General features: G+C 37.2%; 1 protein-coding gene across 3 annotated transcripts in view; it reads left to right on the forward strand.

Moving 5' to 3' along the window:
• Nucleotides 1-23,168, forward strand: part of PATJ (PATJ crumbs cell polarity complex component) — a 380,458-nt gene that overhangs the window by 207,709 nt on the left and 149,581 nt on the right. For all 3 annotated transcript variants that reach the window (XM_060089886.1, XM_060089883.1, XM_060089884.1), the window contains exon 28: nt 18,683-18,879. In XM_060089886.1, the coding sequence (XP_059945869.1) occupies nt 18,683-18,879 (197 nt within the window). The remainder of the gene's footprint in view (nt 1-18,682; nt 18,880-23,168) is intronic.

Raw genomic sequence — 23,168 nt, forward strand, 5'->3', positions numbered from 1 at the left:
ATCATCTTTGGAGAAAAGTCTATTCAAGTCCTTTGTCCATTTTTAAACTTGGTTATTTAATTTCTTATTGTTGGGTTGTAGGAGTTCTTTATATATTCTGGATATGAATCCCTATCAGATATATGATTTGCAAATATTTTCTCCCATTTCATAGCTTGCCTTTCCACACTGTTGATTGTGTCCTTCGATGAACAAAAGTTTTAAATTTGATGTAGTCCCATTTGTCTATTTTTGTTTTTGTTACCTGTGCTTTTGGTGTTATATCCAAGAAATCATTGACAAATCCAAAGTCATGAAGCTTTCCCTTGTGTTTTCTTTTAGAAATTTTATAGTTTTTGATAAAATACTTATGTATGTATTTGTTTAAGACTTTTTTATTCAGAGCAGTTTTAGGTTCACAGCATAATTGAGCAGGAAGTTAACAGTTACCATATGCTTCCTGCATGACCCATCCCCACCTCCACGTACAACTTCCTGCACTATCAACATCCTCCCCCAGAGTGATACAGTTGTTACAATTGATGAACCTACATTGACATGTCATTATCACACAAAGTCTGTAATTTACTTTAGGGTTCACTCTTGTAGTTGTGCATTCTATGGCTTTGGGCAAATGTATAATGACATGTATCCATCATTATAGTATCATACAGAATAGTTTCACTTCCCTAAAAAATTCTCTGTGCTCTACACATTTATCTCACCCTCCCCAGTAAGGAGTTAACTTTTAATCGGAAAATTTTGAACTGTTCAGAAGATACCACCATCAAAGTATTCATTATCCAAACTGCAGAAGTACAAGACACTGATGAAATTTTCAGTCACCTGGTTTAGTAGTCATTGAAGTAAGAATTTAATCAGGACAGTGTTCCCTTTCTGTCAATAAATCTTTATTAACAAAAGCTTCAAAACTAAAAACTTTAAAAGCTAAAACTTCTTTACATTATTTTAGAGGATGACACTTCTTTAGGGTAGTTTCACGAGTACTCTTTATTTGATCATTTTAAAGATACTGTGAAACAGTTAAGGCAGGCAAGATTATTTTCATTTAACTCATGACCAGACTGAGGCTGGAAAAAGGTAAATGATTCACCCAAGATTTCATGGTTAGAAAGTAGAGTCCTGGGAATTCCCTGGCGGTCCAGTGGTTAGGACTCCTCGCTTTTGCTACCAAGGGCCTGGGTTCAATCCCTGGTCAGGGAACTAAGTAAGATCCCACAAGCTGTGCGGCACAGCCAAAGGGGGAAAAAAAAAAAGAAAGAGAGTCCAGGTTCTTAACCCCAGGTCTGATTTTTTTTCTCCACTACACCATGTTGCCTCTCCTCTTGGACTTGGAAACAAATGTGAATATGCTATCAGCCTATCGCAGAAGTAAGTGAGATCTTTCTAGTGACTGGTTTCTTTGCCTAAACTCTGTTTAAAACATCACAGCATCCGACATGCTCTGGGATGAAATTGTTAAACAAAAGTTTTGCTATTGTTTAAAATTACATGAGCAAAATTAATTATGTATAAATCATTATGACAAATTATAGAATTAGTCTTCTTTCTCATAAAACCTCTGAAAGTGTCATGGGATACTATCTTGTCATTATTTAAAAATTAAATATTAAAATATACAATGTACTTTGCAACCTTATGCCTGTTACTTAAACTCTCTTAGCCTGTTTCTTTATTTTTAAAATAAAGACAATGATAATAATTTTAGAAAGCAATGCTATGTAATTAAAACTGGTTTGTGTGGTACTTTAAGGAGCTCTCCAACTGCAAGAGCTAAGGGAGGAGAGTTATAGCTGGTTAGGGAACAAAACAGGTACAATTCCTACTATTACATTAAGCTAGCCACTTTATATATACTCTTTAATTCTGTCTTCTCAAATTCGTGGGACAAGTGATTGTTCTTTTTTAAAAAATGGAATGTGAAGTTGAGTGACTTGCAGAAGGTCAACAGATGCAACGTGGCATCAGTGGAATTCGAACAGTACTTCTTTTTTGACCTCACCATGTGAAGATCTTTCTAAAGCTTGTGTACTTTTTTTTTGATTGACTCTGGCTCCATATACCTAAAAGATAGTGTTTCTAATAATATTAAAACATGAATTACCCAAAAAAGTTGTTCTCAGCTTAATTTTGGAGTCTTTTATTACAATTTTATTCTTAGGGAAAATAAAACTCTGTTTATTAGAAATTTTGATTAACCTAAATAACCTGTTTCTTGACTAATTCAGATAATGAAGAATTTGTAAGTTTGTGTTTCCATAATTTATTCATACATTTATGCTGCACCTCCTCTGGGCCAGTAACTCTAACTCGACAAAGCAGGTAGTTTCTCCCCTTATGATAGCAGAGGGCACAAACAATAAACAACTGAAGACACCTACACAAAATACTGTCAGATCGCAACTAGAATTCCACTTCTTCCCTGAATCTTGCTCTGATGGTTATTGGAACTAATATGTATGTACAGGGCCCTGGGCAAACATAACCAGATGGTTTCCTAAGCAGGTGAGCAGAGGGAAATGTGCTTCCAAAGTATCAGTTCCTAAGGGGGCCAGGTAAACTTGGCAAATATTACGTTATATTCCTTTTTCTGCATTCTACTACAGTTTGCTTTAATTATTGGAAACCCATTTCCCCCCCTCCAGAAAATATAATTAAACACCTTAATGCTGTCAGTGCCACTGTTGATCACCGTGATCTGTTGCCAGTGTAGAGCTTTTGCTGAGCATTATTGCATGACTAGGTAATGACCAAGAAGCAAAATCAGCCCAACTCTAACACAGTTCTACTATGCTATAACCATAATGAACTTGCAACTCTGAGTTTTTATAGTGATTAAAGAGCCATATTCTATGTTCTCTTGATATTTAAAATGTACAACAAATGATTGTAAAGAGTGCTTTTTTTAAAATTAATTTTATTAGAGTATAGTTGCTTTACAATGTTGTGTTAGTCTTTACTGTACAGCAAAGTGAATCAGCTATACATATACATTTATCCCCTCTTTTTTGGATTTCCTTCCCATTTAGGTCACCACAGAGCAATGAGTAGAGTTCCCTGTGCTATACAGTAGGTTCTCATTAGTTGTCTATTTTTTACATAGTATCAGTGTATATATGTCAATCCCAATCTCCCAATTCATCCCACCCTTCTTTCCGCCGGGTATCCATACGTTTGTTCTCTATGTCTTTGTCTCTTTTTCTGCTTTGCAAATAAGATCATCTATACCATTTTTCTAGATTCCACATATATGCGTTAATACATGATACTTGTTTTTCTCTTTCTGACTTACTTCACTCTATATGGAACCTCCATACTGTTCTCTCTAGTGGCTGTATCAATTTACATTCCCACCAACAGAGCAAGAGGGTTTCCCTTTTCTCCACACCCTCTCCAGAATTTATTGTTTACAGATTTATTTTTTAATTAGTTTTGGCTTTTCTCAGTGCTGTTTTCAAAACCAAAACATTACTGGTGTGTCTCAAGACTTAGTAAAAATCTGAGGTCATTAACAATCAAGCTCTTTTTATACCTTGTTTTCCAGCATCCCTAAGGGTCATTAAGGCGTTTTGAGCTTGGTTGGAGACTTCTCTTGGTTTTTAGACATTTTTCTTTAATGTGTTTAAGAATTACATAGAAATATGTTTATAAAAAATAAAGTGATGACTCCTTGGCTGTATCACAAGATTTAGATTTTGTAGATGTGACATGGAGCCCAGTCAACTGCATTTTATACACAACTACCTTGGGTGATCTGTGGACCACACTTTGGGAAACACTGGTTTGGGAGTAATGGTGCTGTTGCAGAAAGGCCTCACTGGGCATATCCATCAAGACTGATGATGTGTGATACAGCCACTATGGAGAACAGTATGGAGGTTCCTTAAAAAACTAAAAATAGAACTACCATACGACCCAGCAATCCCACTACTGGGCATATACCCTGAGAAAACTATAATTCAAAAAGAGTCATGGGGGCTTCCCTGGTGGCGCAGTGGTTGAGAGTCCGCCTGCCGATGCAGGGGACACGGGTTCGCGTCCCGGTCCGGGAGGATCTCACATGCCACGGAGCGGCTGGGCCCGTGAGCCGTGGCCGCTGAGCCTGCGCGTCCGGAGCCTGTGCTCTGCAACGGGAGAGGCCACAACAGTGAGAGGCCCGCGTACTGCAAAAACAAACAAACAAACAAGCAAAAAAAAGAGTCGTGTACCAAAATGTTCATTGCAGCTCTATTTACAATAGCCAAGACATGGAAGCAACCTAAGTGTCCATCAACAGATGAATGGATAAAGAAGATGTGGCACATATATACAATGGAATATTACTCAGCCATAAAAAGGAATGAAACAGTTATTTGTAGTGAGGTGGATGGACCTAGAGACTGTCATACAGCATGAAGTAAGTCAGAAAGAGAAAAACAAATACCGTATGCTAACACATATATATGGAATCTAAAAAAAAAAAAAAAAACAATGGTTCTGAAGAACGTAGGGGCAGGACAGGAATAAAGACTCAGACCTAGAGAATGGACTTGAGGACATGGGGAGGGGGAAGGGTAAGCTGGGACGAAGTGAGAGAGTGGCATGGACATATATACACTACCAAATGTAAGATAGATAGGTAGTGGGAAGCAGCTGCATGGCACAGGGAGATCAGCTTGGTACTTTGTGACCATCTAGAGGGGTGGGATAGGGAGGGTGGGAGGGAAACGCAAGAGGGAGGAGACATGGGAACATATGTATATGTATAACTGATTCACTTTGTTATAAAGCAGAAACTGACACACCATTGTAAAGCAATTATACTCTAATAAAGATGTTAAAAAAAAAAGACTGATGATGTGAACCTATATATTTGAGCATGGGTGCAAATGTAACCATCTTCCTTACTTAGGGTGGATTAACTTTCCTGCATGCTCATTTCATTTTATATTTTAAGCCTAAAGGTAATCAGTGAGCTTGCACTTTGCCTTTGTAGATAGATCATTTGTCAACTGCATCTGCCTCCCTGAATGATTGCCTTGCCCCACATCCCTCATTATCAGAGGGGTTTAGCAGACTGGTCAGTTTTATCATAGCATGAAATAAGGAATTGGGATATTTGTGAAAATGAGAGGCAAAGACAGCCCACCTACAACTTCAGTTTAAACCTGGCCTAATTGCCCCAGTATCTGAGACTTAGAATAGTGAATCTGGCCTAATTAATGAGGAATTTTGGATTCCATTCCTGGTTTTGCTGTTTGTTTCCAATTGACCTCTCTCATCCTTGGTGTCCTTGATCATGAATGCCCTGGACTGGTTTGTTTCCTTCTCCAAACTAAATGTGATTCTTAAGAGTTTAGATAGCGATTACAGAAGTCAGATCTTTCTTTGCCTGCTGTTAAGTGATGGAAAGAAACAGCCCAATCATATCTGGAATTTCTTATGCTTTTGATATTACCTAATTCCATCTTTATTCCTTTCTCTTTTAATTCACCCTTATATCCTTAGCAGGTAGCCTAATGCCTGGCCCAGAGCAGGCATTCAATATTTTTTTGTGTGTGTAGGAATAAATAGAGTGGAGTCGCTCCTTTCTCTGATTCCTTAAGTTCCCTTTTCTATTCCAGCTAGCACCTTAACCCAGTTTATATCCATTTCCTGTCACTCTTGGGTTGCATAGTAATGGCCTCCTAAATGGTCAGGTTCCCCATTCCTCTCCTCTGAGCCATCCTCCCCAGAAATGAGTGCTAATTCATCCTCAAAGAGTGTTCAAAGTGTTTCATCCCTCTCTGCCTTATCTAGCAGCAGTTCCAGGCTTACTTCCCCTTCATTCTTGAGCTCCAGGCCGAATTCAGCTTCTCTCTGTTGTTGATACAACAAACCAGCCCATTTAAACTAAATCGTCACCTCCTTGTGCTTCACTCCTTGTCTTCAAGGATCGGACCTTAGTTTCCTTGTTCCTCTTAACCTTCCTTTACCTCAGATATCCAAACAGTTCATAAGCCTTATTGATTTTTTCTTTCGAATTATTTCCTACCACCACATGTGAGCTGAATTCTAATTTTTTCTCCACCAGTTTTTTTTTATAGTCTTTCTCTTGGTCTTCCTCTTTTCTCATCTCTCCTCTTCAAGTTGTGCTATGTGTACTGCTGCAAATTAATCTTCCAAAGGCTAGACTATGGGGATTGCCTGTGTGTGTTCTAGGTCTCCCCCTAAATCATGAATTCCAAAGGGACTGAGGCAGGTTTCAGAGTTCACTTCTGCCACTGTACTACATGTGGACACAGCATGCTTCTCCATCTTTCTTATGTGGTGGGTAAGCATATGGGATTTGGAGTGAGGCAGACCCGAATCTGAACTCTAGGTCTGCCAATCCCTAAATGCGAGTTTGGGCAAGTTCCATAACCTCCATGATCCTCAGTTTCATCATCTGTAAGATGGGATGATTATACCTTATAGGATTGTTAGGAGGGTTTTATTTTGCTTTTCTTTTAGTTGTGAAAATTTTCAAACATTTGCAAACCTGAAGGAGAACAGTGAGTGAATTCCCATATATTGTTCTCCTGGACGTAGTAATTAACCAGGTTTTGCTGTAGTATTTGTTTTACCTATCCTTTATTTTTCTTTTATCTTTCTTTATTGAAATGGTTTAAAACCATTCTCAGACTTGTCATTTCATTCATACATATACATCTCTTAAAGTACAACTATAATATTGTGCAGTGTATATTATGCAATATGTATAATTGTGTATATATACAATATATAAACACACAGTATAACCCAATAATTGTTTGGTTTTATCTAATATATAATCCATAATCAAATTTCTTTATTGTCTCAAAATGTAGTTGGCTTGTTCAAATCAGAATTCAAACAAGATTCTCACATTGCATTATTTTATTGTCTCTTTTAAAAAAATAAGTTTATTGAAATATATACAAGCAGAAAACTGTACCACAGTTTGATGAATTTTCACCCACCAAACAGAACATTACTACCACCCAGAATCACTTCATGCTCCCCTTTGATTCACTCTTTCTTCTCTCTTCCCCAAAGGTCAACACTGTCAACTGTCTTGACTTCTAAAACCATAGATTAGCTTTGCCTGTTTTTAAATTTGATAAAAATGGAATCGTGCGGTGTATACACTTTTCTTTCTTGGTTCCTTTCACTCAACAGTATGTTTCTAATATTCAAACATGTTGTTGCCTATAGCAGTGCTTGTTTGTTTTCATTATTGAATAAAGTTCCACTGTATGGATATGCCACAATTTGTTTATCCAATTTACTGAGAATGGATGTCTTGAGGACTATATTTCATAATACCAAATACGCAAAGGGATCAACCCAGTGTCTAAGAGAGAAAGTTCAACTGATATTAATACAGTGCCTTATGTTTAAAATTTGCTCATTGCATATTGATTCATTTGAATTTTGTTTCATCTAATGGGAAAATTTTAGATTTTCACTATTGAGTATTTTTTTTCTCACACTATGGTCTCTTAAGGAAATAATTGTAATGATTCTTGTTCTAATTGACAGCCTGAATTATGTCACTCTAAAATTATGGTTGCTCGGGCTTCCCTGGTGGCGCAGTGGTTGAGAGTCCGCCTGCCGATGCAGGGGACACGGGTTCGTGCCCCGGTCCAGGAAGATCCCACATGCCGCGGAACGGCTAGGCCCGTGAGCCATGGCCGCTGAGCCTGCGCATCCAGAGCCTGTGCTCCGGAATGGAATAGGCGACAACAGTGAGAGGCCCGCGTACTGCAAAAAAATAAATAAATAAATAAAAATTAAAAATTAAAAAAAATAAAATTATGGTTGCTTTCCTTTTGCATTCTTGTATCTAAAATGGATTGAATTTTTGTGAATGAAAGGAAGGAAATGACTTAACTTTTCTGTTTTCCTTCTGAGTTCTATATATACTTTTTGTTTAATTCTAGCCCTGACTCTCACCTGAGATTATTGACTCCAGAGCCGAAGTCTTTGGTTTCAAATCCCTATTTTACCACTCACTAGCTGTGTTACTGTGCAGGTTACCTATCCTCTCTGTGCCTTTGTTTCCTCATCTGTATATTTGGGGATAATAATATCTATATCACAAGGTTTTCATAAAAATTAAATGAGTTAAACTATAGTAAAGTGCTTACAACAATGTCTAGCTTTTATTTTCATACTTAACTGTAGTTCTCATGTTTTGTGCCTTAATTATTAATTTCTATCTGTAGGTCCACATGATATTATCAAATTTATATACTCCAAAAACATCTATATTTAAGAGGAAAGTTTGTTTATTTGTGACATCAAATATGGTTTATTTACGCTGACACATTTTCATTATTTTCTTTATTTGGTCTGGAATTTCACTTGAGATTTGCTCCTTCCTGCTAGAGTTCATGTGCTGTTTCTTCTGATTGGTTATGAGGGTTTTTTTTCCATATGTTTTTACTTCTTAAATCTGCATGTACTAACAGAGAACTGAAAGTTGGTTACTGTGTAAGAAAATTAGATTAAGAGATGCTTCTCATAACCTGATTATTTAAAAGTGGAAAGGTTGTATTTAATGTATAAGAAACATATTTAAGTATTTTCTCTGGAAACAGACCAGGTAACTAAATGCTTCTAAAATTGTATTGGGTCATTATTCTGGTGTGTTGAACATTTGTTATTAAAATACTGGGCAGTGACTTGAATTGTTTCTTTCTTGGGAGAAGGGCTCTGTTACTTAGCAACACCTAATATCCTATGATGATACAAAAACACCCTGAGACCATACTGGAGAAATGTTATCGGCTTTTGTGGACAAGGAAAAACGCTGATGCTTTGATACAGAATTATGAGCAAATTGGGATTCCTTTCTTTAGATAACATTGTCACAGGGCTGGAAAATCCATGTTTAAAGCAAGTGTGCCTATTCAGCTGAGTCAAAAGACTGTTCTCTCTCTCTAGCTATTCTAGTCTGATGTTCATTCAGAGGTACTTGAGTAAAGCCTGGTGCCAAAAGAAGTGGGTTACTTATCTCCTAATCTCTGATTTGTATTTAGAAATGGAAGGCATCTAGGTTATTTGGGATAGGAACTACTACCACGTGACTAACACACTGTGGAAGTCAATGAAAGTCAATATAAAGGTTGGCTGTTTGTTACAAATATTCCTAGGAAATACCAGTAACAGGTATGTTACTAAAAGCTAATACTTACACGATTTGTGTGTGTGTGTGGAGGGGGGTGGGTGTTTGTGTATAGGAAACAAAGTATGGGTTCTTTGTATTTTTTTTTCTTAATTTTAGAGAAGAAACTCATTGGCTTCAATATTATTTTATTATTTTTAGTAGTAGTATTATTTTACTCTTTACCCCACCTCTTCAATTTTTTTTAGTGAAATCAAAATTAATAAGTTTTAGGAAAACTGTTCTCTTTATACCTTCCCCCCCACATATCCTTTTCCTCACTCACTGGTTGCCATGGAAACAACTCCCTGCAGCTCTTAGAGCAAATGCCAGGCAGTGTGGGTTTCCCCTGTAGTGAGATCACATGTCTGAGGCTGTAGAGCAGTTTGTGCTGACTCAGCCATGCACAGGATGACCTCAGCTATGATTTCTCTCTTAAATGCTGAGTGAACAAACTTGCTTGTGGTGTCTTGATTTTTCAAAGATGAGAATTCAGGTCTGCTTTCCCCCCACACACTAATTTTGTTTTCCTTCTCCCCTTTTGAAATTCTAGATCACCTTTTTTTTATACCCACAGAGTAGAAACAATTGGTAATGGAAGTTACAGAAAACATATGAAATTGGAGAAGGAGAGGTGCAGCCTAGGAGGCTGGGAGATAGAGGGAGAAAGACTGAGATTGAGATTTCAAAGTAATCTGTTGTATAGTCAAGATAAATCTCTTATTTAATCCTGAGATATGATTGTGGAGCCAGATATAATCTCCATAACAGATTAGTTTTGTGTCAGGCATATTTAAAGGCTGCCTTAAATTTGGTATCTGTGAACTTTATGGTTGACTGTCATGTCTGCTGTAGAAAAAAATTTTTGCATTGCATGGGAGATTAGTCTGTTATTTACAGACCCAGCTGCCCGTGAGAATCATCTAAGGACCTTGTTACAAAGAAAACTTTACCCTGTTTCTAAATTTTTCCCCAGACTTACTGGCTCAGGATCTGCTGGTGGAGCCCAGTCATGATTCTGTTTTATAGGCTCTAAGGGTAGTTTTTAGGTAGCCAGCCTGGCAGATAATCTAAGGAGACTAAGCCTGGGAACCACTGTTTGAGTTCCCTTAAGTGAACTTCGTATTATTTAAAATTCTACCAGTCTAAGAGAGAGCTGTGATGTGAGAGTACAAAGCTCTTAGCTTCAGCAGACCTGGCCCAAACACTGGCCAAATCACCTTAACTCTCTGAAGTGTCAGTCCACTCACCTGCAAAAGGAGGTGTTTTCAAAGATGTGGGAAGGATTCAATGACATGATGAACTGTGAAATGTTTTTTTCATGTAAGGAGATATACGATAATATGGGTATTCTAAAGATAGCTTCTTTTACTGAGGGAGAAATTGGATATCATTTTTGTTCTTTGAGATGTTATTGGAGAAATTTAACATGATCTGGTAAAGAAAAATTGAACTACAAACTAGAAGACCTTAGTTTCTAGCTATAAATTAGCATTATAGCATTATATTCATTTCTTCAGTCTTATTTTTATAAATTGGGGAGGGTGCGTGCTGTAAGAGAAGGTAGCTTTACACGATACCTTAGCTTCTTTTGCTTGATTTAAAAGTCTCTGGTTTTATGATATGGTGAAAACATGGCATTTAATTTATCTGAAGAGTTGGACCTGTCATCTTTTAAGTCCCTTGTAGTTATGGGTTTGAATAAACATTGTAGGATAACTCAAATTCTGAGGCCTGAAAATCGTAATACAAATTTAACTGGAAATTAAAGATCATATGTGTTACAGAGCATTTGGCATTTTTTTTGTGTACATGACCACTTAATCTCCTTTATTACACTTACAAATAAAATACTTGTCCACAATATTTTCTTAAGACTTCTTTCTTTCTTTTTTTTTTTTTTTTTTTTGCGGTATGCGGGCCTCTCACTGTTGTGGCTTCTCCCGTTGCGGAGCACAGGCTCCAGACGCGCAGGCTCAGCAGCCATGGCTCACGGGCCCAGCCACTCTGCGGCATGTGGGATCTTCCCGGACTGGGGCACGAACCCGTGTCCCCTGCATCGGCAGGCAGACTCTCAACCACTGTGCCACCAGGGAAGCCCTAAGACTTCATTTTTTTAGAGTAGTTTAGGTTCATAGCAAAATTGAAAAGGAGGTACAGAATTTTCCATATACCCCCTGCCCTACACATACATAGCCTCCACTGTTATAAAAATCTCCCACCAAAGTGGTATATTTGTCACAATTGATTAACCCACATTGACACGTCATATTCACCCAAAGTCAGTAGTTTACCTTAGTATTCACTCTTGGTGTTGTATATTCTAAGAGTTTGGAAAAATGTATAATGACATGTATGTATCATTATAGTATCACACAGAGTACTTTTGCTGTTCTAAAAATCCTCTGCACTCTGCTTCTACATCATATTGAAACTGGAATGCAAAGTTGTCTTCGTTACTAACATATATTATTATTATTATTTAACATCTTTATTGGGGTATAATCGCTTTACAATGCTCTGTTAGTTTCTGCTATATAACAAAGTGCATCAGCTATACATATACATATATCCCCATATCCCCTCCCTCTTGCATCTCCCTCCCACCCTCCCTATCCCACCCCTCTAGGTGGTCACAAAGCACCGAGCTGATCTCCCTGTGCTATGCGGCTGCTTCCCACTAGCCATCTGTTTTACATTTGGTAGTGTATATATGTCAATGCCACTCTCACTTCGTCCCAGCTTACGCTTCCCCCTCTCCGTGTCCTCAAGTCCATTCTCTAGGTCTGCGTCTTTATTCCTGTCCTGCCCCTAGGTTCTTCAGAACCATTTTTTTTTTTTAGATTCCATATATGTGTTAGCATACGGTGTTTGTTTTTCTCTTTTTGACTTCACTCTGTATGACAGACTCTCAGTCCATCCACCTCACTGCAAATAACTCAATTTCATTTCTTTTTATGGCTGAGTAATATTCCATTGTATGTATGTGGCATCTGGCATTTTTATTGTCTTACTGCTCTTCCTGTTTCATGATGCACCAAGAAAAAATAAAGAGAGAGAAAGAAAGAAAGAAAAGATAAAGTATCAATCTCTTTGCTTTTCGTTTCTTCAGTTTAATAGAGTTGATTTTTAAAAGATATTGTATACATAGTCCTAATGGATTTTGTTACTTTTGAATACAAATCCAAAGAAGAAACAAACTATTTTTCTACTTCCTTTAACTGAAAGAATGCATTGTCTTTGAAACAAATTGCATGTGTCTAATGGTTTTAGGTCTCAGATGGCTTTTTTGTAGCATTGTTTGGGGTATTGGCAGAAATGTAGGCAGAGCAATTGAAGAAGACCTTAGGTATCATCTGTCTATGCTTCCAACAGGCATATATTGTATATATTAACCACCTAATATATGTCAGGCACTGTTAAGTGCAGAAGACAGCAGTGTGCTACATGTACAAGGAACTTTGGATTTTATATTATAGGATAGGGCAATAGAAAGAAAGCAGAAATCTAAAAAGATACTTTCAGATAGTACTGTGAAGACAGACAAAACTGGGTTTGCATCCTTATTATATCAGTTTCTAGCTGGGTGACCTTTGGCAAGGTCACAGTCTTATTTCCCATATCTAGATGCAGTGATGACAATTTCTACCTGATAGGATGGTTTTTAGCATAATTAGAGAAAATTTATTGGATGATTTTAGTGCAGTTTCTGCAACTTAGCAGGTCCCCAATAAATTATTACTGAAACTTCATAACTTTTCAAGGATACTCAGCTCTTAATTGTTCTAGGATTTGCTTCTTTGCTGAGCTTTGTTCTGTTGAGCTTACCCCCTTCTCCTATTTAAAAAAAGATAATTTTAAAAGTCAAGGAAAGCTGAATAACCCATGTTTAGGTAAGTAAAGTTGGAGGAAGTTGGATGCAGGATTATTGGAAATGTCAGCTAAAATGAGTTTTAAGCATTATGCAGTAGAAGTTATATATGACCAGTAGAATGAGAGTTGGCTAGAATATCTATGATATTCAGTGTAGTTTGCAGACATTAATTGGTTTTCCTGACGATACAGTGAAATGGATGGGTGACTTCAGCTGCTGGTATTTTTCTCATAGTTTTTCTCTCTCTGAATTAGAATTATTGATATGTATGCTTGTCTTCAATGATAGATTTTAAGGTCCTTGAAAACAAATTCAGTAGTGTGCCCTTCACATCACAAGCCTGACATGAATTTGGATTCAATCAATATTTGTTAATTGAAAAAATGGGAATATGCCAGTGTCAGAACAAAACAATTGGCCAGAAAAATAGGGCTGGAGGTTTCAAAAGTTTGGGATAACAAATCTACAACTTAGTCCCTTGGTGGAATGTTGATAAGGGAACCAATTTTTTGAAGGGTATTTTAAGCCTATAGATAGGGTTTTTTTTTTTAATAATTGTCATAAAATATACATAACAAATACACCATTTTAACTACTTTTAAGTGTACAGTTCAGTGGCATTAAGTACATTCACATTGTTGTGCAACTGTGACCACCATCCACCTCCAAAACTTTTTCATCTTCCCAAATTGAAACTATGGAAAGGGTTTTAATTCCACACTTGGCTGGCACACAATTTTAAAGTCACCTCAATGACCTATGAACCATGGGACAGTCACTTGAAACAGTTATGTTGTTCCTTTGCTCCTCAAGAAGTTGTCCTTGGGACTCCTCAATATAAGTAACTCAAAGAAGAGAATCCGGGGAATAATGATGCTAGAGCCCCTTCCTCTCCTGATTCCCATTGGAGGACTGTGTGCCTGCTTCCTTCATGCCATCATGGGGAACCACTGTTTCCTTTCACAAGTCTCAGTTTTCCTCAAGATAGACAAAGTTAAAGAAGAAAAAGGTAGCTTTGTCACCAACTTTAACTTAAAACCTCAATATAACTAAATGATGAAAATGAAATCATGGTTGTGTTGTTCCCCTAACATTTGGACCCTATGTCCTAGGAGTTTTTAGTTAACATCCATTTTAAGGTAACAACCCTATTTTACAAATAAGTTAGTAGAGGTTCAGTATTTGGTCCAAGGAACCAGTGGTGTTAAGTGCCTCAGCTAGGACTTGAACCAAATTCTGACCCTTTAGCCCTTGCTGTTTCTATTCAGCCACAAGAATGCATTGATAGAGATTCACCTTTTGTAGCACAGTTTGAGTTGTTCATCATTTGTGATAGAGCCACATTTTACCAAAGGAGGATCCCTCGTGTCATTAATCATTTACATGTCTAAGCAGTTGAATGTGTAGTTAATGGCCATGAAGGTTGTTTTTTTTTTTTTCTCTGAAGGTTGAACAAGTCAGACAAATTTTGGAACCTGGAAGTCTTTTTATATTAATTTAACACTAAAACCTTTCTCAGCTCATTCTTTTTTTCAGTCCCAGGGGCAGAAGATTGCACTAAATATAATCCTTCATAGCATGTTACCATCATTGGCCATCTGAGAGTCCCTTTTTGGTTTTCTTTGCTCCCTTGTATTCCTGTCTGTTTACACCCAGTATAATTAACCATTCTATTGTGTTAAATATTTGTGTTTTTGTATATGCACTTGCAAAATATGTGTTGTGGTTTTTGTGCAGAATGTTAATTCGCATAAATATTATTACATAATGATGTTGACCCCATTCTCTTTTTTCCCCATTTCACTCAGCACTATTTTGAAAATATCTTTATGTTAATACTAACATTAATTTATTATTAACTATTAATTTATGTCAAACACAAGAGAACTTTAAAGTTATTTTTTGTCATTATAGTTTTTCATAGTTTTATTGCACTATGTCCAAAGACACAGCCTGTATGATATTGATTTTTTTGAGACTTATTGAAGTTTCTTTTATGATCCAATACACAGTCTGTTTCTTTAATTGTTCTGTGTGTGCCTCTCCCAAAACATGTATTTTCTGTCTGTCAGATGTCACAGTCTCTTACATATAATACCTTGAGCTTAGTGTGTTGTTAGTCTTCAGTTTCTTTTTTTTTAAGATCTTTTTCTGCTTTATTATTTTCTGAGAAGGACGTGTTAAAATTTTGTTTTATTTGTTTCCTTAACTGTGGTATCATTTCTTAACCATCTTACCCTATAAATCCTGTAAACAATACAGGTGAAAGTATAACTGCTCTGGTTGAATCTGGGAGAACAGGTCTTAAATCGAGTGTCCCCTCAAGGCCCCATCCCCAGAGTACCTCAAGGCACCTCTGCAGAGTCCCTAAACTGGAATATTCTTTCTTTTTTTTTAAATTTATTTATTTTATTCATTTATTTTTGGCTGCATTGGGTCTTTGTTGCTGCACGCGGGCTTTCTCTAGTTGCAGCAAGCGGAGGCTACTCTTCACTGCGCGGGCTTCTCACTGCAGTGGCTTTTCTTATGGAGCACGGGCTCTAGGCATGCGGGCTTCAGTAGTTGTGGCACACAGGCTCAGTAGTTGTGGCTCACGGGCTCTAGAGCACAGTCTCAGTAGTTGCAGCACACAGGCTTAGTTGCTCCGTGGCATGTGGGATCTTCCCAGACTGGGGCTCGAACCCGTGTCCCCTGCATTGTCAGGCGGATTCTTAACCACTGCACCACCAGGGAAGCCCTGGAATATTATTTCTGTAAACAACCTGTCAATTAATCTTTTAACCTTGTACTCTTATTTCTTGTCACCCATCCACTAACCCAAACAATTTTCCGTTCAAAGCCAGATGGGCTTTCACGTTCTCTTCCTCACCCACCTGCATAGATGCTTTTCCCTTGTCATTACATCTACCAGGACTCTTCTTCACATAACCAAACTCTGTACCTTATTCAAAACCCTTCTTGTTTATATAAACAATGAAAACAGTAACTCGAAAGGATATACACACCCCAGTGTTCATAGAAGCATTATTTACAATAGCCAAAGAACCTAAGTGTCCATCCATAGATGAATGGGTAAAAGAGATGTGGTATATATATACACAGTGGAATACTACTCAGCCATAAAAAAGAAGATCTTGCCATTTGTGACAACACAGGTGGACCTAGAAGGTATTACACTAAGTCAGATAAAGAAAGATAAATACTGTATGATTTCCCATAGACGTGGAATCTAAAAAATAAAACAGATGAACAAACTAAATAAAACAGAAGCAGACTCATAGATACAGAGAATAAACTGGTGGTCGCCAGAGGTGGGTGGTGGTTGGGCAAAATAGGTGAAGGGGATTAAGAGGTACAAACTTCCAGTTATAAATAAGTCATGGGATGCAATGTACAGCATAGGGAATATGGTCAATAATATTGTAATAACTTTGTGTGGTGATAGGTGGTTACCAGACTTATTATGGTGATCAATTTGTAATGTATATAAATGTTGAATCACTATGTTATACACCTGAAACTAATATAATATTGTATGTCAACTATACTTTAATTAAAAAAATAAGAGAAAAAAACATTCTCAAATTCTGCTTCTTCCAGAAAATCTCTTCTAGCCATATCAATTCTTAGAACTCTAAAAGCAATTATTGCTAGCACAATTAATTTAATGCTTATTCACTGACCTAATTCACTAATCATTTAGTATTTATTCAGTGACCAGCACTTGTGGTGGTTGGAATTTCTATTTACATAACTGTAGTTGTTTAATATTTGTTGTATTTGTTTGCTTCCCCTATTTTACTGTAAAAGCATCTTGAGGGTACCATGTGTTTTGTATGCTCTGTTAAGGTACCCACATAGTGGCTTGTTCTTGGTAGTTGACCAACAAAAATACTTTGAGTTTATTTACTTCAGTGTTGATATGAATAATTTTATTTCTAATTAGAGGACAGTTTTATTACATTGCAAGTTCTTTGTTTTATTGTATTTTGCTAAATGTGTTCTTTATTATTCATAATAAGCATTATCAGTGAAAGTTCTTTAAGATTCTCTTCAAAATCCTTGTAAAGCAGGCAGATTTAACCTCTTTATAAAATAAGCAGTCATTAAAAAATAAAGAAAGGAATAAAATAAGCAGTCGTTTATCATTCTTTCAATATAAATTTATGCATAAAATAGCTTTTATGGGTTTAAATTTATCTAGTCTTATAAGGCAGTGTTATATCTAGTAAAGTGATGGAATGGACTAGGCTGTCTTCCTTCCCCTACCCCTTAACACTAGCTATTCGAGTTAAGTTTTCAACTTGGAAGGTTCCCTCTAAGGACAATAAACTTAAGTCAAGTGTTAGAGCATAGAGAGTTTCAGGATAGTCACAAGCTACTGCTTGGTTATTCAGCTGATAAGATGATTACATCACATGATGGAGTAGTCAGCAAGCCTCTGAGCCCTGGCAGCACACCTGGCCTGAGCTGGTGCTGTGTGGGGTACAAGGCATGTCTAAAGCAGTATCATTCCCAACACTGACCTGCCAGTGTGGTTTCATTGCACAGAATCGACACAAGTGAAGTATAACCAGCCAAATCCTAAAATAGGTAATTTAGAGCATAAAGTGGAGATTGAAAGGTGAGACAGAAGATCAAATAAAAGAATTATAAAATACCTATAAGTCATGAGCCGTTAAGTTCTTTAAGGTGTATTTTGTTTAATTTTCCCAGCTTCATGAAGTGGGTATTATCATGCCCATTTTAAAGAGGAAAAAGTGGAATTCCATAGAGGTAAAATAATATATTAATTATTGGACATTGAGTAAGTGGTAGATTTGTGTATTGAATTCAGATCTGACAAGTAAATCAACATCCTTAATTCCCCTTGTTTTTACTCACATAACACCCAATATTGTTTTTTGTTTGTTTGTTTGTTTGTTTGCGGTACGCGGACCTCTCACTGCTGTGGCCTCTCCGGTTGTGGAGCACAGGCTCCGGATGCACAGGCTCAGCGGCCATGGCTCATGGGCCCAGCCGCTCCACGGCATGTGGGATCTTCCCGGACCGGGGCACAAACCCATGTCCTCTGCATCGGCAGGCGGACTCTCAACCACTGCACCACCAGGGAAGCCCCCAATATTGTTTTGTACCCTTTGTATACTTTAAAGAAATGTAATTATTTAGAATTAATTGTTGATTTTCTTTCCTACTGGACTGCAAGTCCGTGAGAATAGAACCATATCTGTTTTGTTCAGCATGATATCTCCAAGACCAAACACTTTGCTTGTTAACACAGCTGGTGATCAGTATATATTCTTTGTTTCCCTTTTTCTCTTTTTGGAAGTTGGGGGGTAGCAGGGTAGTGCAGGGAGGCCAGGGTTTCCACCACATTGTGTTGACTCTCTTAGGTAAGAAAATAATATGTAGAAAGTCTAGGCCAGTGTGAACCTGAACAATCAAGGAAGGTTTTATGGGTGAGCCAACCTTGTTAGATGGAGATGAAATAATTTTTAATTGTAACCTATATATAAGGCTATGAATGACCTCAAGTACTTCGCTCTCAAGAAGGGACAATTCATTGTAGAGGCCTCATCAAAGATCGGGAAATGCCAGTATCTTGCTAATATAGATTCAAGTGCTCTATTTAAAATTTTTTACCTTTTTTTTTTTAATAGAAAAAATCAGGCAAAGATATGCAGACCTGCCTGGAGAATTGCACATTATTGAACTTGAAAAGGATAAGAATGGACTTGGACTCAGCCTTGCTGGTAACAAAGACAGGTCACGCATGAGCATATTTGTAGTGGGAATTAACCCCGAAGGACCCGCTGCCACGGATGGCCGAATGCGTATTGGAGATGAACTGTTGGAGGTGAGGGGCATATATTCTTTTTTTTTTTTTCCTACTAGGCTCATTTGATTCTTCTAATAAAATCTGTCCAGTTACTTTTATTATAATGATGACATAAGGGCAAAATCCATATATATATATATATATATATATATATATATATACACACACACACACTCTGTATCTAATATACCCATCCATCTAGGGGCATATATCCTGAATTTCTGTTCTGGTGAGATGAAGGGGTATAGAGGATATTGTATAGGAAAGTGAAGTGAAGGGGAAGAATGTTATAAATTACATTTTCGTCAACTATTTATTATCATTTTCCCAAGCGAGAACAAAAATCATATTGTTGCTTACAGTTGCTGTTTGCTGCTTGAGTAAAAACTAGTCTCACAGGGACTTCCCTGGCAGTCCAGTGGTTAAGACTTAATGCTTCCACTGCAGGGAGCATGGGTTCGATCCCTGGTCGGGGAACTGCATGCTGTGTGGCATGGCCAAAAACCAAAACAAAACCAAAACAAACAAAAACAAAAAAACTAATCTCACAAAATAATTTAGGGGTCCTTAAGTAAAATCTCATGGAAACACATTAAAAGAATAGGGCTTGTTTTTAAATATAAATTCCAAAAGGTTCAAAACTAATTTGTGTGTTAATCTAATGTTATTAGTGTTTATCAAAATCCTCTTCAGCTTCTGAATTAACCGTAAGTATGACATTTCTATTTGTTATTGTTGTCAGTTAGTTTTTTGTGAAGGTGTTATAGCCAACAAAACTTTTATGAACTGGTTGTCAAGGATTGGCTAATATCTGTGAAGTTGGTAATGTGGTTAAGGCCACAGGTTAAGGAATAAGATTTCTTATTTAGGAATAAGAGAAAGATAAGAGAAGCTCAGAAGACGACTGATCCTCTGCTACTGCTCTGGATGATTTCATCAATAGTCTGAAAAGGTTATCCTCATTTTCTAAGCTTAAAGTTAGGGTTTCTGCTCTGAATTTATCTTAGTTTGATATTTGTTTGCCTGTTCCTCATTCAGCTAACAGTTTTTTGAGTGTCTCTTAGGACTGAACACAAAAAAAGAGATGAATACATCCAATCCCTTCATTCAAATAGCTCACACTCTCAAGGAAGAAAAGAGACATAAAAAGATTGTCGCATAACAAAAATGAAAAAAAAAAATTACAACAATCGTAACAAGAGCAATATGTACTTGGTACCAGACATAGCTTTACTGTTGAAGTCACAAAGTAAATGAGGTGTTGGGATTCAATATCAGGCAGTTTGACTTCTTAGCTCTTTGTTAACCAGTGTGCTCTAAGGCCTCTTGGGTAAAATGCTCCAACACTTGGACATTTGGGGGAGCTGAATTACAGAGGTACCGAGTGCCAGACTACTTACTTAAAATGAGCCCTTTACTAATTTTTCATTTTACAGTTTCCTCTTCAGACTCGGAATAGAATGCATAGTCATCCACAGTGTGACTTGCCTAATAATATCTACAGCTAAAGCTGATCAGACACAACTGTGAGGACACTAGTATCGCCCTCTGTCTTCTAAGCCCCAGTAGTTTCTCCCCATCTAAAACCTGTTTTCACAAAGAAGTCACTTCTGGAATTACTTTTCTTTGCTTGTTCTTTTGTAATATAGCATCATGAGAGGGACCCACATCGGGTGGTAGCACTGATTAGCATAATCATTATGTAAATAAAAATCAATGGTGACAGTATGTATTAACCAATATAATTCATTGCTTCACTTTCATTTCCTTTGGCTTATGCTTAGAGATTTCTTCATAAACAAAACTGAAGTGATAGTGGTCGTAATAAGATAAAAGTAAAAGCTAATTTACTGAGTTATGCCTAGCATTTTACCTATGTGCTCACACATTTGTATTCAGTATTCTTAAGAGCTCTATATGGTATGTACTGTTGTTATCCCCATTTTGTGGATAAGAAAACTGCATAAGTAACTTACAGAAATAAGTTACTAAGAACCCAGGCTTGCCAGGCTCCAAGAACCATGCTCTAGCCACTGAAGTATACCGCGTTCCCCATGGTGCTTCAACCAAACCCAATCTGTTTAGATCCACGAGAATCCTGATTTATGATGCCCTAGGCTTTAGGAAATCATGTATATTAAATCATTCTGTTGTATTATATGTACCTAAACACATATTTCCTGTCTCATGTGGTACATGGAAATGTTCCAAAAGCTATACTTTGGAACATGAATATTCTAGTTCTATTCTCTCTGTGTTATTAAGACTCAAGATGGAATGGCCGATGTGATCCAGACCAACAGGAGAACTGGTATTTTATTTCTCTGTCTGACATTTTATTAGATAGAGGTAACAGATGAGCTGTGGCTGCACTGAGATTGTTTTACAGGCCATACAGAAAAGTCCACACTCTGCAGGGCAGTGAGCACTGGACTAGGAAGACCTACTTTATCTTATCCCAGTTCTTTCAGTTATTAGTTGCATTTCAGAAGGGGCTTAAAGTACATGGCACGTGGTTGACTGTTAATTAGATCACATTTCCTTCCTTAAAGACAGAAACTTTAGGTATTTGTTTTCTACGCTAGAGGCTAGAAGAGCTCTCCTGACTGAAAAAGAATATTAACATCTTGCTATTTCAGGGCCCTCCTATTCCTTCCTTTGACTTTCTGGATTTGGTCTTTTGTTGCTATTCAGTAACTTCATCTTCGTTCAGAGATGAAAAGAACAAGAAGATTAAATATGGTAATAAGTTAATCGCCCTGCACTCTCCACTGAGTCTCTTATTTAAATAAAATAAAATCAAATAAAATATGTTGAAACACAGATTCTAGCATCACAGACCTTTGGCTAGTTATTTATCTTCTCTAACCCTCAGTTGCCTCCTTTATCAAATGGAAATTTTTCATTTATTCAGCAAGAACTTTACTGTGCATCTGTTGTGTAGGAGGAAGTATGTGAACACGGTGCGATTTTTCATTGGTGAACAAAATCCATGGTCCTATTCTCATAGAGCTTACAGTCTAGTGATGGTATAGCCTCAACCTCAGAGGGTGTTATGAGGATTAATGAGAGAAGATATGTCAAGTTTTGCCACAGTATCTGGCACCTGGTAATACCATAATGAATTTCAGCTGCTAATATTTATAAGTTAATATTTTCATGTGGATTTGTGTATTTCGGTTCCTTTTAGCTTGTTTATATTAATACATTTGTCTCTGAAAGTATGTTCCAGAGGGAAACCACCTTCTTTTTCTTCAATAGCTCCATGCAGCACCTTGAAAAGCTGAGAGAGTAGAACAGTGCACATACTGAATTCTTACACAGTTATAAGTCATCTTCTCATATGCTTCTGGCTCTAGGTCAGGGATGACAGGAAAAAAATCATGTGGGAAATATTTTCCTGGTTTCTTTTTAGGGCTGAGAAAAAATTTCAGTCATTTCTCTATGATACGTGAAGAATTTGTATATAGCATAATATCAAATCCAGTGTGCTTTTGAACTGAGAATAAGACATTGATTTAATGATGAGTACCAGGAAAGCTGGAAGCAGTGTTACAATAGCTGTTCTTTGGATAAGCAGTGTATTAGATTGCAGAAGGACACTGCATCACGAAGGAGGCATTTACAATGGGCTTTTAGATTATGCTTACTAGATTTCTGGTCTAGAGCAAACCTTTTGTATTTGCTTACCCATTCACACTCCATTTATTTTTGTCAAATGAGGTAAAGTTATCCATGTCTTCATTATTCTTCCAGCTCCACCATTTGCTTATATTTTTTCTCATAATTGCTTTGTTTTTATCGTTATGTTATTACTTTGCTCACAGCTTCTTTTATTTATAGTTGATCTGACTTATTTTAGACCCTCAGATGAGGCTAATTTATAGGAAGTAGAAACGAGAATGGTCAAACATACACTGTAGCTTCTCTGAAGTGAGAAACTCTGCATCTCTACTCGAGCCCCATCCGTGACTGATTTTTGGCATGACACCTGCCAGCAATTTTGTTGCTGTGGGACTGCATTGTTACAGTGCTAGAGCAGTCCACGAGTTCCGTCGATTTATGGCTCATGTATAAAAGAAATCTTACATTGAGTTCCCAGAAGACAATGTGATTAAATCTCAGCTTCTTTCCCCTTTACTGTGATGCTGGTGTAGGGGTTCTGAATTAATTTCAAAAGGCATTAGCATATAATTACCACGTAGACTGGAATGAGACTTTCAGTAGATTATTGGCTTTCCCTCAGCAATTAGTCCCAGAAAATACACAGGCCTGGGCATGGTGCTTTCATATGAATATAGGATTTA

Source organism: Mesoplodon densirostris, chromosome 2 (assembly GCF_025265405.1).
Source record: "Mesoplodon densirostris isolate mMesDen1 chromosome 2, mMesDen1 primary haplotype, whole genome shotgun sequence".
Classification (NCBI taxonomy): Eukaryota; Metazoa; Chordata; class Mammalia; order Artiodactyla; family Ziphiidae; genus Mesoplodon; species Mesoplodon densirostris.